The following is a 16,241-nucleotide window of genomic DNA, read 5'->3' on the forward strand; positions in this document are numbered from 1 at the left end:
TAAGGGAATAAGGTCCTTTTAAAATGTGAAAGCTTCTTTACTTGATTATGAAATACTCGAGTGTTTGTGTTATCCGCTATTTTCCTTTCTAAACTTTTTTTTTTTTTATTACAGTAGAAGAATTTAATTAAAATATAATCAATGCCGAACATTAACCAAACGAAAATGAGATTTACATAACATATAGTGGGTTTTTTGACCACTCCAACTAAACCTTATGCTTCCTATTTCTATATTAATACTACAAAAAAGATTACACAACAGTAGAAGCAAAAAGAACAATGTCACGTTTCTAAGTCGGAGCAAAGATCTTGTCAGTCCGGAATCTACAAATACCCAACCATGCCACGTTAAAAATCGTTTCCAAAACATCCTTAATCTTTTCCAGTTTAGGCAGGGAGTCAATGTGAAACAATAAACTAGCAGGGTCTAGATCAGATGGAAGCAAATGGTCAAGCCATTTAGAGATCGAATTAGCACACACTTTTAGCAATATGACACTCCCCAAAACATGAGATGCTGGTTCAAACTCTATCACAGAGAAGTCAAAGAATGCAAGGGACATCAATACCTTTGTTACCCGGGTTAAAACGAGACACAGGCGGTCAAGTAAAGCAAAGGTGTTAACTTTAGAAGGTGCAAGCTACCTTTTTCTTTAGGGATATCACTTCCTTTTGTTTACTAGCAGTCACTTTACCCGGCACATCTTGTGAGTCTCCTTGGCTCATCTCGATTCTAGTTTTTCTCTTATCTTAGTAGGCATGACAAACAATGAGTGATAATAAATTGGTAAAGAACCAAGAACCGATGAGACGAACACCGCCATGCCACCAATGGAAAGAAGCTTCGCCTTCCATTAGAGAGCCTTTTATCAAGTTTATCCAGAATCGGGGTCCAAGCGACAATCTGGACATGTTGTCTCCCACCGGGACCCCAAAAGTAAATAAATGGCGTTTTTTTCCCTCTTTACAACCCGCAAACTTGTATGTGAAATTGTTTGATAGTTATCTTATTGTTCGTTTAAAAAAGGGATTAGTTCCCTCAAATGTAAGAAACTTTAAACGAATGTCTATAGTAGGAAATACTAAAGTTGTGTGTATTGTATGTAAACAACTTTGAAATAATGTTTATTGTATGTAAGAATTTCGTTTTAACCAATTACAACCTGACAAGTGGCACCTGTATATGGTTGCCACGTATATTTTCTTACATACAGTAAACATTTTTTCAAGTTGCTTACATACAATACACATAACTTTAGTTTTTTCCTATTATAGACATTTGGTCAAAGATAGTTACATTTTAGGAAACTAATCCCTTTAAAAAACCCGTGTTACTTTGGGAATTTTGGACCAATATCACCTGCTTCTAAAATCTTGATAGAAAAGTTGTCATTTCTGAAACCGAAATTACCAAATAACGGATAACAAATAGTTTGCACGTGTTTTAGTGAATGATTTTAATGTGCTGGAAAAAAAAAAATTAATGTCAGTGCAAATAACGATATTTGATAACAATGACATGATTTAGCGCGTTAACAATGGAAAAAGATATAACACTAAAATCATAAAGGTTAAAATGGGTGTTTGAGATTGCCTTTATAGAATAGATTTTGCATTTAAAAACTGCGTTTTAAAAAATCGTGTCTCAACCTGTTGCATTTGCTCTATATGAAAATGCTGGTAACACTTAGTTTGCCAGGGAAATTTATCAAGATTTTGGCTCGCAATAAAGCTAGGGTCCTGTTCAAACACAAAATTTTCATTATTTGCGTTACGCAATCACAAACACCCCTCTAAAATCAGTAGAGTTGATGATAAAATGCGACCAAATACTTAGGCGAAATGATACAACTTTGTTTTATCAATACAAAGAAAATAATTTATCGTTTTCACAAGCTAACATATACGTTGGTTAGAAAATTTAGATGAAAATATTAATTGTGTAAATGTTGGTTATAGGGAATATATTTATCATGTAAAGTAGAACCTCTATAAATTGATACTCGATAAATTAATAACCTCGATAAAACTAATAATTTGTCTGGTCCCAACTTGGGATCAGTACAAAATTGGACACCAATCAATAAAATAATAAGATAATAATTTTTTTGAAACCCTAAGGTAAAAATATAGGTCCCATCAAAACTATAAATTAATAATTCCTTAAATATTTCAAAATTTTAATATTGTTTAGTAAAAAATGAATCTATATTCACTTGTTTTTTTTTTAACTTTATATCTATTGTAAATATATTTTTAAATTTCTACATTGCACTTAAGAGTTGAGACATTGTCGCAATAAAAAGTTGTGAAGAGTTGTTGGCGGCTTATAATTTTCAAAAACTACTGTATCATCCTCAACTTAATTTTGAACAGTATCCATCACAAATTCTTCAATGCTTTGAATCTCATAACATTCATTCTTTTAACAAGGATAATCCCGCAACTCATTCACATCCGGTTTTTTGCTAATAATGCATACCCTGAATCAAGTTCTTAAGCTCACGAATGTCTTCTCCATAGTTTACATCGTTGAAATTACTTGAGCCGATTAAATTCATGGAACAAAATTTATCGTGTTGAAAACAATTTGCTTTGGACTCTTATGTTATTTAATGTGTAAATGTACATTGGATATGAAAATTTTAAAAGTGATACATGAATCTCTTTAAATTAATAATTTATTAATTTATTGATATAATAATATCTCGATAATTTAATAAAAGATTCCGGTCCCAACATTATTAATTTATAGAGGTTGTAGTATATATGTGCTCGATATGTTGATAAAAAAAGTCAATGTCAAAAGATGAACTATTTATTTATGGGTTTTTCACTAGTTCAGGCCTACAGTACAATGATCAGAACGTCCAAAAAGATACAGCAACAAATTCCGGACATATGGTCTCTTTTATCGGCAGAGATTTTAGATCAGATGCGAAGAAATCTACAATTGTGTTGGAAGGTCTATGAAGGGTAACATGTTTTTCGCGAATCTGAATCTGAATCTTAACAAATAAGATTTCGAAGGTGTGCACACGTAGTGATTTCGAGGCTTACCCCATTACTATACACTGAGCCAGATACATGCATTTTAAAACGTGCTTTAAAATTCCGCAATTAGAATACACTGAGTTGAGATGGTCGTATCTAATATCTGTATACTTTATTAGATACCCCATAAGCCGAGGCCAAGTAAACATTATGGAGTATGGAATATGGATCATAGTTTGCAGAGACAAAACTATTCAAGTAGAATGAGGCTTAATTAAGACAAAGATGGTCACTTGGTCACGCCTAGATAAAATTGACTCGCAGATCTGAGTATCATTTTCCCTTAAAAGCCAGGAAAGTCTACCTCAAGATGTTTCATGTTTGCTCGCTCCTAAAGCACTGTATATCACGGATACATAAGTAGCACCAGATTGTCATACACTGATACCGATGGTTGAGAACTTTGCAATGTGGAGCTTCTAACTCACAGATAGAAGCCTGACCAAAATGAGTTCTAGTACAATATCTGCAGGAATCGAACTCTGTAGATGATAAAAAATGCTAGAGTCCATGTAATGAGATTAGTGCCAAGAAAAATCATGTAACTACCGTAAATCGACAATCATTAAGAAACCCTACCTGTAGCTCCATATGACAATATTGCATTATATTTGGTAACTTCAGCTCATAAAATATTATAGAAACTAATGAATTTAAAGCATATCAGACTATATCAGGATGCAGTGACTAGGTGGCCGGTTTGGAAATGTACATACGGTTTTAGCAGTTTGATACACATATAAAGCAAATTACAAACAACTTACACAAACAGAACCAAATCGGTTTATTTACAACAGATGAAATTAACAGTGGGATTAGGATTATTCTTTTTTCATCCCTTCCCATATAAATGGTCTTTCTTAATACAAAGTTAACACCACAATTTTAACAGCTAATACATAATGTACAAACACTGAGAATAGAAGCTAAAACAGTCATTTGAGTAGACTAAGGGTCCACGGGGCCTGCTGCCATGTCATCGTCTCCAGAGTCATACTCATCTTCACTTAGTTCCTCGTCACTCGATTTCTCCTCTGGAAGAGCACCAACATCTTCTGCTTTGGCATATTTTTCACAGTACTCTGTTGAACAAGCCAAATGAATAACTTTCAATGCAAGGATACAACTTGTTATACCAAGGCGTACAACTGTACAAGCTATATTCTGCTCTATATGACATTCATTGAGCTAAATTGTGCAAAAAAGACGACTTCGTACTTATGTACAACTTCCACTTCACGGGTAGAGGTCATCATACTCTCTGGTGTCTATACTTCTATAAATTATGCAAGACCAAAGAATCTTGGCGGACCAATGTACATGAGTCAAGTCATATGTCACTGGACCCAATCAACATCTTGCAATACATGGGTCAAGTCATTTGTCTCTGGACCAGAAAACAACTTACAATACATGGGTTACAGGTTGTAATTCACAATTTTGTCCTCTTTCCAACTATTGCTGCTAGCAACTTGTTACAAAATGGAAAGCCCAGATTTCCTTTGGAGCATATATGTGTACTTGTGTCTATCAGTCTATCTTTTTTTTTTGAAAAGTGTCTATCAGTCTATCTAGTCATACTAAATGCAATGTTAGTGGTAAACGGAGTAAACAGGTGATCGAAAACATCAGTAACTATTATAGACTACATTTCAATAGCTCACATACTTTAACTTCAAAAATGCTGAGTCTTCCCAAATCCCAAGTGATTAGAGAAAAATGGTCTTATTCAGAGTCTATATAAAAAAATACCACAATACACTTGTCCATTTGTGATCATTTCCATCGTTTCACCTAGGTACCTTCAGAAAACCAAGGAGGTGTCTGGATGTGCAGTACAAATAATTGTTATATTGGAAGTTGGAATCATCAAATCATCAGTTTTGTACAACCTAAAAACAGTAGTGTCGATGATTTTGGGATATTTTTGGGGCTAAAGGATCAGATTTGGTAAAGCAAAGAAGTTTCTGCAACAGAAACTGTTGATTTTAGAGGGAAAAGAAAGTAACAATCTCAAACTTTAAACATATAACTGCCTCATTATCTATTTTGAGGCTCATAACTAATGCTATTGCAGTCACAGATATAGTTAAGCTTTTATCGTCTGCGTAAGTCAAACTTGAGTTGAAGACCTAAAAACAAATAACAAGAGTTTTGGCCTAGTGGTTTCCAGGTGTATTTTAGGTGCTTCCTAACCAAGATGTTGAACCCTTTGTAAGCTTGTTGTTCCAAAAACAAATAAATTATGAGGGTGTTTGAACGAGCAAAAAAGTGATTCATTTTGGGAGTGGTAAAGAACACTAATTATGAAAATTATTTTTACTATCAATATAATCATATTTGAGGCTGCACATAATGAGTTGGTAGTTTGGTACAAAGAAACCAATTATTGAAAATATATGTAATGTAAAATAATCTATTATCGACTCAACAATAAAAATCTCTGATTCTAGTTCTTATAGGTGTTCTACAATTTTCGGAATTGCACATGCAAATACAAGTATTCAACAATTATAGTGGATGAAGTCTTGGACACTTTTTGTTCTGTTTGTGTTCAATTTGTGATAACTTTCATATCTAACTTGAAAATCGGTAGTATTGTATTTGTGCTAAATTTGTAATACGATTCATAGTTTCATACCTAACATAAATCTTAAAAGTAGCTTGTTTGACCACAACAATCCACATATACCAAATTACCAATTGTACAAGCAACTCTTGCCAGTATGCAGCTACTTCCACCATTTCTAATATTACAGCAAATGACCTTGCAAAAACTACTAAGGTTACATTCTCTTGATTTGATATTCGGTTCAAGTCTTGGTTATTAATAGAGTACTCTGTTACATAGCAAATGGGAGAACATAACCCAAAAGACTAGCCTAATGGGTGAAAGAGCCCATTTGGTATATAAACCCCACATTGGTCTCCCATACAACCAATGTGGGACAAGTCCCATGCCTTGCAATGGTTTCGATCCCTAACATACTCTCTCAAAATGCAAGAGACGAACGGTCACTATAATTTTAATTTTGCAAAAACCACTAAGGTTGCTCCTTTTTGTGGAATCAATTTCCCCGCTGCCCACAGCGAAAAGAATATCATATTTCCAGAGAAAGGTGAAATAGGCGTGTTGTGAGTGATAACAGCCATTAAAGTTACAATATGCAGAAGCCATGTTTTTCCCTTTTCATTAAACTAAGGATCATTTGACCTTTTCAATAACTTCAAGGTTTTGCTTCTTTTCAAGTATACAGCTATCAAGAATTCAAACTAAAGGGAAGTATAAGCATAGACTAGCTGTACACACTACACAGATCCGCTAATCAATTACGAATTTTTTTTTCTAGAATCCTCATGTTTGACAGTTTCATCCTTTTGTCTAAATATGAATCATAGGTTCAATTGTATACACCGATTGATTGACAGGAAGGGTCACTAGTACAAAATACCATGAAATTCTGCAGGCATGAACTGACGAATTGTGGACCTTAGGACTGCCCCAAATGCGGACAAATCCTGGTTAACTCAGTCACATGATACCACCAGTTAAGTTAGAAAAGGTAGAAGACAATCGGTTCTTTCACATTAGTGTGATGACCATGTATACTCCATGTGAAGCTTTATTGTCATCTTTGAAGCTTCATTTCTATATATACATACTTAATTGTAAAATGAGCCTAAAGACAAAAACACATTAAAAGAGCTAAGCCGTCATACTTGAGGGAGTGTCACATACCTTTCACTCGTTGTTCATAAGAAACCTTATCACGCATCAAAAGAGCTGCAGCCTCTCCGTTTAATGGATCCGAAGCATTTGGGTACAGCAAAAGTTGTGGAAGGAACACTTCAAACACGTTCACCAAGTCTATCAAAAGATACATCAACATTAGAGAATACCTGGATATCTATTACACCAACAACAACAAAAAATCAAGAATATTGACATACTGTTAAGTGTTAACCCTAAGTTAAAACTTTTACACTCAATCCCATATGAGGATTACATTACAATGTATTAACACTTGATCAGATATAGTTTTACGGAAATGTTTAACTAATACTCAAAAGTCTCCAATAACATCAAAACAAGAGAACCTTGCACATCCAATAAGAGTCACTGATTACTTTTATCAAGATAATGACCATTTAATTGTGACTTGAAAACTTCCGGAATTGGCAATGTTACAATTTTCACGAGGAATCATAAAATGAAAACTGTTGCAAATATCATGGATCTGAAAGAGCGTGTTAACATTACCGAACATGGGGCTCCACGTCTGATTAATCACATCCAAGCAAACTGAACCAGACCTGAAAAATCGAATTATATAAGCAAAAGAAGACGACTTTTAAACCAATTATATTGTCTCCAGAACAAGATCATGCTTCTTATAACCCAACAAGTTCATGATCACACAAACTTACATTTCATCTACATTTGGATGGTAGATTTTGTTAACGAAGCCAATGGATGGCGATTTGTAAGGATAAGCATCTGGAAGCTCAACCCTTAACTTCCATACACCGCCATGGTACGGACCTGTGTATTTCGCGAAACAAAGTTTTAAGGAAAATAAACAAAAAGATTAAAACTATATGCATCCTGGTCTGATTATGAGAAATCAAACAGAAACCGACAAGAAAAAGCAAAAAATGCATAAACGTGTTACATGTATATACTTTAATAACTTAACGGAAAAAAAAAACAATTTGTTAACATCATAAAAAAGTAAAGTAACTCCCAATGTCGTCTTCAACGGTGTATGGGGGAGGTTGAGATGTAGACATACTTACCCTTACCAAAGGTAGAGAGACTGCTTTCAGGTTCTACCAAAGGTAGAAAAGAAGTAAAGAACTTCCAGCCTTGCTGGGCATGAGGGATCCAACCACCGATCTAACCCAGTAGGTTTTAGAAAAACGAAAAGGGAAATACAGATCAAACATTTATTTTAACACTGTTCATATATTCACAGAATGATTCTAGCTGAATTCAAGAACTACCCACAAAACTTATCATGTAAAAAAGCAAAAAGCAGATAAAAGAAAAAAGACCCATTTAAAATTTACAAAAAGCAAAGCATAAAATCTCATACAATTGAATCTTGTCAAATTTTAAAAAGACACACAAAACGTATGATCATAAAAGCAATAACTTTTATATAGAAAGACAAACTTGATGAACAAAACAATAAAAATAGCATCATAAAAAGCAAAAAGCAGATGAATAAAGAAGCAAAGACTGAATTCTTTTAGTAAAAAGACTTAGAAGACTTGTCAAAGACTCGCCTTAATTGAATAACTTAACAGAGAAAACCTTGTCTGTTTACCCCTAAAAATTACAAAAATTTCATATAATCATGTTCATATGGTTAAATCTTGGTAAATTAAAGAATACCCACAAAATCTAAGATCATAAAAACAAGAACTTTATATAAAAGTAGCAAACTTGATGTTATAAGAAAAATTAAAAAGTTAATAGAAGGTTATATACTGTCAGCAGGTCCATGAAAATGCACATAAAACTCTTGCATCCCATCATTGATCATCTCCACTTTGTAATCACTCATCATCCTGGTTCATTGTACAAAAAAAAAACCACTTAAATTATTAATCTCTATAACATATTATATAAATATATATAGCTTAGATAAGATTATTATTATAAAATAGGAAAGTTGAATTTGTTTAGTAGATAGATGAAATTTGAAGGAATAAATAACTTACAACTTCATTAAGTCCATTTCTCTGCGTTTGCTTGGAGATGACATTTTTGATAAAAAGAGAAATTTGAGCTAAAAATAAGTTATTCGGTGAGAGACAGAGATAGAGAGATAAGAGAAAGATAGATGAAAATTAAATTAAGCTAACTCACAAATGGAAAAACAAATGGGATTTTTATCTGTACTGACTAGCCCGGTGTCGAATGCTTCCAGTAGAATATAACCAGGTGCTTATTTTTGGACCCTTAACTATTTTAAGGGATGTGTACACCACCAATTTTGACAATACACCATTAAGTGTGTTGTACTGTACAACACAATAATGCATATTTAATGGTGTATCGTCAAAAATTAGTGGCGTACAGATCACCTTCCATTTTAAATGATCCCTCATTTGTCTTTGAAAGTACTTAAGTTATATGCTTCTATATTCCCTTTTATTATTTCTTTTTTTTTAACAGTAAGTCAAATATTTTGATTTAAAATAATTAAATTATTTTGTTATTCAAAAATAATAATAATATTAAATTATTGATTAAAAACATATAAATTATCGATAGAAAACATAAAAATATAAATTAGGGTCAAAATTAAAATAAAAGTCAATTTAAAAAAATCAAAAGTTGTGATTGATTAATAAGTTTTAATTCGTAAAAAGATTAAAAGGATACATCTATCATATTATTTTTTTTATATTATTAAACCCCTTTACAAGGTTACAACGAACCAAACAACGTTTTTTTTTTTGAGCAGCAAAGAAACAACACATACAAATGTATTTAATCCTGTGACATTGTACGGTTAGCATGCTATTATCTTTAAAAGTATCCAGATTAATTATAGAGAAAATTACTCCAATAGCCAGATTTCATTGCGATTGTATCAAAATTGCCAAACTTTTTCGAATTCTCACAAAATAGTCAACAAAAACCCAAAATCACAACAAAAAATGTCAAAATCGCAACTAAAAATGCCAGATGATTTTAACTTTTTTTTTACCTAAGCGATAATTTTCTCTTAGCTTTAGTACGATTATTATTAATTTTACATGTTTTCTTGTTTAAATCTAGGGAGGTGATATTAGTACCACAACATTTGATTAATACACCACAATCATGCAGTGTTAACTCGTACAATTTGCATTAAAAGTTGTACGTTGTGGTAAATGAATAAAAAAGTGTGGTAATAATATCACCACTCTTAAATCTATGTGAAAGAAGATGGGATTAGGTACAAATATAAATCCGATGCTTAGAACTTCAAAAGATACACAATCTCTCCCCATATTGCAATTTGGCATTAAATCTTAAATATCAATAGCAAGAGAATCATTTTTTCAAAGCTAATTACGAGAGAATCATTTTTCAAAGCTTTTACGAGATTGTTTATACTTTAAACTGGGTGAAGGTTGTGTTACCAATTTATCAAAAATTGGTGTGGCCCCAACCAATGAGGACTTGCCATATAGCTAAAATAATTTGATGCCAAGAGTTTACCAATTCATCAATATATCGACATTATCAGAATCCAAAATGGAATTCATGTTTCCTAAGAAAATTAATGTTTTGTGTGGCGAATATTAAGAGACACAATACCAACAATAATGAATCTTTTTGACCCAAAATTTGATGTCTCTACTATACAATCAAATGTTCGTTAATAAAACAATCTCACACTTATTCCGATCTTGTAAGTTAGTGACAAAAATATGGAGGAATATGAAAATTTGGTAACAACTCGACCTTCAATCTTTTGAATTGTTAGAATGGATCCCATCTAATACTGCTACTTATGGAAACATCAAAATCATACGATGCTGATGAAAGAGGTAGAAACGACATAAGAGGTTTATAACTCTATTGTCTCAATGTTTTTTTGTGACTATCGTCTCGTAGTAAGAATGTTAATATGCCCTGGTCATCATGGTGTAATAGTTTGCTTTATTTGATGTAACCTTACTTATTTTTCTGATATCTTGACAAATTTTATCAATAAAATTAGCTGTTTAAAAAAAAAAAGTTTACCGATTTAAAGTTCATACCAAACTGAAAGGTGTCATGGGTATTGCAAGAAAAAGAGAAAAAATATAAATAGTGAGGTGAGAGAGAGTGATGAGTAGAGTTCCCCAACGTCTTTTTCCATCGATGTGGCCACACCAATTTTACATACTACATGCCGGAGTCAATGTTTGCGAATTTAGAGGGTGTGGCAATACCACATGTCGGTCTTAGGTGCCAATTCCTCACCGATAGAACACCCACCACCTTAACAAGCAACATAACATTTTTAAGCAAGTGCTTAATGTAATAGGGATGAATGTATTTTTAACTGTTTCTATTGGTTGTACATTTAAGAGTTCTACCTTTCATCTATTTGCAACACAACTTACTATAGTAAATTTGGCCTTAATGATATAATCAGTCAGAGTTCATAGATGGTCCATACTGTACGTAAAAGTGATAACTAAATAATCTATGGTGTTCAATGCTTTAATCTAGTCACATAATTGTTTCAAGCTTTAATGTTTGTTTGTGTATGTGTACTCTCTTATAAGTTTCTAAGGCTAAACAGAGTGGGGCGTTTTCCCCCCTTTAAGTCGCCCCCTATCGCCCTCCACACCGCCCCGCCCAGGCGACTTAGGCAAAAAAAAAAAAAGCTTCAGGCGATTGATTTTGGTCCGCCCCTACTCCTCTTTGACCGTGCCTTTTTTTCCATGCGTGGCCATCAAACGGCTAGTTTTCAAAAAAAACTTTTTTTCTCTTTCTATATATACACAACCAACACCTCTTTTTTACGTTAAACCAACACAAAACCAAAACAAAACCAACATACATCCCAAATTTATATAAAACATACACTACATTTTTTAAAAGTTATGGAAGATATCGATTAGTTTTCATCTTCTGGTTCCGAATCAAGTGGTGGTTCGACCGATCTAGACGAGGCTATTGAGAGTACGATCGTTTTGACCATTAACACAATGTTAGAAGCCGCAAGGGAAGAAGAATAGGAGGGGGCGCACCGATACCGCGTGTTCCCGGTTTTAGGTGAAGGGCGGTCCTAGATCGTAGACGGCATGAGGCAAACGAACGGTTGATGCATTTTTACTTTGTTGACAACCGGGATTATCCCTCGAGAGAGTTTAGGAGGCGCTATCGTATGAGTAAACGTTTATTTTTTCAAATAACAAGAGATTTGGAAGATGAGTATACGTATTTCCAATTTCCAACAAAGATATGATTGTCGTGGGAAGTTAGGTTTCACCGCGATACAAAAGTGTACTACCGTGCTTCGCCAACTAGCAACTTTTGTAAAGGTATCAACCTAAGACTTATTTTTTTTTTACATTTTATTATGTCATAGTTATTATAATTTAGGTACGTAGTTTTATATTTTATAAAGTTATTACTCCCTCCGTCCCACTCAATGTGTCCACTTTTAAATTTTCAAAATCAAAATTTTACAACTTTGATCTCGAAATTTTTTATTTGTGTTATATAATATTTCGTAAAAGTTATACCAATGTAAACATATGTAAGACTCAATTAATCCATATAACTTTGATCAAGTATTATATAACTCAAATAAAGATATTCATGATCAAAATTATAAAAATTTGACTTAGAAAATTTAAAACTAGACACATTTAATGGGAGGGTAGAAGTATAATTTAGTTATGTAGTTTTATATTTTATTTACATAATTTTAGTTATATAGTTATATTATTTACATTTTTATATAGTTATATATGGGCCTACTTTTCTACGTAGACCTACTTCTAGCGATATACAACGGCTTTATGATGTGCATGAGCAGCGACATGGTTTCCCGAGCATAATAAGTAGTATTGATTGCATGTATTGGGCGTGGGAGATGTGTCTTACCGCATGGCACGGTACGCATACATGAGGGGATATTGGGTGGCCGTCCATGATACTTCAGGCGGTCGTATCGACTAATCTTTGGATTTGAAACGCTTATTTTGGGCAACAAGGTTCATACAATGACATCAATGTATTTGAGTCGTCACCCATTCTTGAAGAAATTATATCTGGTTTTGCACCTACAGATTAGACTTACAAAATTTGACATTATAATTAGTATAAACTTCAACATTACACTTATTATATAGTAACTAACGTGTTAAAGTTCAAAATTGCGGCTCCTTTTTATGCAAACGACAATTATTATAAAGTAGAATATTATTTGAGTGATGGCATCTATCCAGAGTATGCTACTTTCGTGAAGTCATTTACCGACCCAATTACAAAAGCAATACTTCAAGAAAACACAAGAGTCGGCGCGAAAGGATATTGAGCGAGCTTTCGGCGTGTTGAAGAAGCATTGGAAAATTATTAGTTTCATCACGGTTTTGGAGCAAGGAGAGAATGCATGACGTGTTATATACATGTATTATTTTACATAATATGATTTTGCAGGATGAAAACAAAGCTTATTGTCAAGACTTCTACGAGCATGACCCGACTTTGGACTAGGATTATTGGAGGCAAGAAACTCCAATGGAGCAGCGGATAGAGAACTCAAATGCGGTTAAGAGCAGTGAAACACATAACATGTTATTGGTTGATTTGGTGAGTGGTGAGGGCAAATGAGGAAGAATACATGTCGCCTACCGTTGAGTCCTACTTTAGCGATAACGACTAGTTTATGTCGTATTTTATATTTTATTTTGTTGTATAATGTGTAATGAACTTTAATAATTATGTATTTGAACTTTAGTAATTATGTAATAGATTTTTAGCTATTTTATATTTTATTTATAGTAAAAAGGATATATTTTTATAAAAAAAAAATAGAGGTGAAAAGAAAAATAAAATAAAAATAACAACGATTGAGATGTGACAAGTGCCATAAGTCCCCTTAACATAGCAAGTAGGCCCACTCACCTTTTTTTCTAACAAATTACCTATGGTGATAGGACGTCACATGACGCAAGTCCCTTCCTTGTGGAGTAGCCCAACTCTTTATAGTCTAATGGTTATTCATTCTAGAATAACGTGGGATAAAATACTCGTTAGCCTAAATGAACTATTATTGGTTTTTTCATCTCTTTGCTTTTTAGTTTGAAATAATGATATCTCTTGAGAGCTTCCTCAAGGAAATTACATGAGATTTCTTGTATCAAGCAAAAGTGAAGTGTCCATCGTGCTTAGAGTCGTTCCCAAAGCTCGTGATTAAACGTGCTATGATAAGCATGTTTTTTTCCCAACCACTTTAAATCTTTAATTAATATGTGGGTTTATATATGAAACTTTATGTGTTATTGATCAGAATCCTAGCTCCAAGGATCTTTTTTAATTTTATGTTTCCATTGTCTTATACAATCATACAAATATTGTATTATTGCAAGAATACATTCAAAAATGACACTCATTATGGTGGGAAAGCGCCTCGCCACCCCTCACCTCCCCTCTCAGATTTTGCTTCTCCTCCCCGCTCGCTGCCTAAAGCTGGGAATGCCTTACCACCCTTCCCCTCCCCTCCCCACCCCTTTCTATTTAATTTAATTTCTACTTTTTTTTATTTAAAATAATAACTAAAACATTTTATTTAATTAATTAATTAAAATTACATCTTAAAACACAACATCAACACATAATCTTTTATTCAAACACGTAAAACAAGTAAAACATACAACTTAAACAACATAAACTAAGGCAACGACCATCCGTACTGCTCACAAAGGACGCGTTTCTGCGTCAAAACCATCTCCAACATCGGCCCGCTGAGGTGATCGTGTGGCTTGATCACGAAGTCCATATCGTTCTGTCGCTGCTGACTCTGGACCATCCGTGTCATTTCCTCATCCCGTTTTTTCCTAGCCTCCTCCGCCGCCATATATCTATCCATTATCACCTTCTGCATCTGAATCTTCTACTTCCGAATTCACTTTTTATCCTCATTGTCGCATTTCAACCTGGCGACCATCTTTAAGAATTCTTCAGATGTGGTGGAGGCGGATGTAGATGGCTGCTTACCCTTAGCTCTACGACGGGGTGGCACGGGTCTAGCAGGATGTAATGGTGCATCGATGTCGTTCCCACCCTCATCTTCTTGTTCCAACTGGTCCTCATTCAAGTCAATATGGACCGATACCTCCCCCGATGAACGGACATTGACATTTGACCCTCCCGTTCTTGCCCTTTTGCTACCCGACTCCTCACAAATCCCCTCCAAGGTAAGAACCTCCTCCCATTTCGGCCTTTTCCTCAAAATTTGCCACGCCTCTACATGCGGAAACCCTGACTTGTTATTGTATTTCCGCATATACAATGCCACAGCCGCCTTAAACACATCCGCCTCACTTTGGCCACTCAGCATCTTACTTTTCTTGACATTGTAGATACCACAAAAACCCGACATCTTATGCTTCAAATCCTTCCATTTTGACCGACACATTTCCATGCTACGTCCCGAATCACGGTTCAAGTGTTTATCCATCTCATACTTCACCTTCTTCCAAAACGATCCGTCCGTTTGGGCGTTTCCGGTGTATGGATCCTCGGAAATGTTTAACCAAGCTTTTGCCAAACACATTTCTTCATCCTTCCCCCATCTACGACACTCTTTTTTACCTTTAATCGAGACTTGGGTTTCTTCTTCTTCTTCTTGAACCTGTTCATAATGTTTTGTTGATGAAGCACCCGTGAATTGCGAAAACCCGGGTTGACTTTCACTCGCGAATTAATTTGTTGCACACTTGACGGGTTGATTTCGAAAAACAAGGGATCGATCCATTCCAGTCAAGAAATCATCAACGGACTGTGGCGTATACGAATTTTCGGTGGTGTTTCTTTGTGAAGGAGGAGGTGGTGGGTTTCGGCGTTTTTATTTTTTTTGTAGATTGGAAAAAGTGGGTTCTTTTTGTTTCTCCCCTCTATTCATTTTTGTGTTATTTGATTGAAAAAAAAAATGAAAGGAAAAAATGAAAAGGAAACGGCAGAAGAGAAGCTAGAACAAGGGAAAGAAAAAGAAGAAGAAGATAGAGATAGCCGTTTGTAGGACCATGTGGTTTTTTTTTTTTTTTTTATTCATCTAACGGTCAAAAGGAGCGGCAACCAAACTGGCACAATGGTCACAATAAAGGTGGGTGTCAATGAAGTAAATTGCTAGATGTATTTAAAACATAGATAACTTCAACCCGATATTTTTGGGAAGTGATATTAATACCACATATAGTGATTAATTTACTACATTGTATAACGTTTATAACATACTATACAAGTCAGTAAAATACATATATGATAAATAAATCAATTGTTTTGATACAAATATCACTTCCCATATTTTTGAGTTGAAAGTGTGTTTGAAACAACAACGTTCAAATTCATAAATGGGTTCACCGTGGAAACCAACTAGGCAACTATCATCGTTTATCTTTTAGTTTAAAATGTTATCCTAATTCGGTATTCTTATATTATTATAGCTTTAGACTTTTAGA

The 16,241-nt window shown here is 34.1% G+C and overlaps 2 protein-coding genes across 2 annotated transcripts; both read right to left on the reverse strand.

The window, feature by feature from the left end:
- Positions 1 to 3,796: 3,796 nt before the first annotated feature.
- Positions 3,797 to 8,934, reverse strand: LOC122595776 (ubiquitin-conjugating enzyme E2-23 kDa-like). The gene is made up of 6 exons (XM_043768213.1): positions 8,784 to 8,934; positions 8,551 to 8,630; positions 7,485 to 7,599; positions 7,318 to 7,370; positions 6,796 to 6,924; positions 3,797 to 4,138 (listed from the first exon to the last, which is right to left on the reverse strand). Exons 1-6 carry the CDS (start codon positions 8,825 to 8,827, stop codon positions 4,005 to 4,007), a joined length of 555 nt encoding a protein of 184 aa, XP_043624148.1. The 5' UTR covers positions 8,828 to 8,934; the 3' UTR covers positions 3,797 to 4,004.
- A 5,752-nt stretch (positions 8,935 to 14,686) lies between these two features.
- Positions 14,687 to 15,337, reverse strand: LOC122597236 (glutathione S-transferase T3-like). The gene has a single exon (XM_043769854.1). It carries the CDS (start codon positions 15,335 to 15,337, stop codon positions 14,687 to 14,689), a length of 651 nt encoding a protein of 216 aa, XP_043625789.1.
- Between the last annotated feature and the right edge of the window lie 904 nt (positions 15,338 to 16,241).

Source organism: Erigeron canadensis, chromosome 4 (assembly GCF_010389155.1).
Source record: "Erigeron canadensis isolate Cc75 chromosome 4, C_canadensis_v1, whole genome shotgun sequence".
Taxonomy (NCBI): domain Eukaryota; kingdom Viridiplantae; phylum Streptophyta; class Magnoliopsida; order Asterales; family Asteraceae; genus Erigeron; species Erigeron canadensis.

Excerpts from the sequence above, each read along its gene's own strand:
- LOC122597236 (XM_043769854.1), bottom strand. The coding sequence starts at position 15,337 with ATGTGTTTGGCAAAAGCTTGGTTAAACATTTCCGAGGATCCATACACC.
- LOC122595776 (XM_043768213.1), bottom strand. The coding sequence starts at position 8,827 with ATGTCATCTCCAAGCAAACGCAGAGAAATGGACTTAATGAAGTT. Across the intron at positions 8,631-8,783 it reads GAAATGGACTTAATGAAGTT|GATGATGAGTGATTACAAAG; the intron begins GTAAGTTATTTA and ends ACAATGAACCAG. Across the intron at positions 6,925-7,317 it reads GACGTGGAGCCCCATGTTCG|ACTTGGTGAACGTGTTTGAA; the intron begins GTAATGTTAACA and ends ATCTTTTGATAG.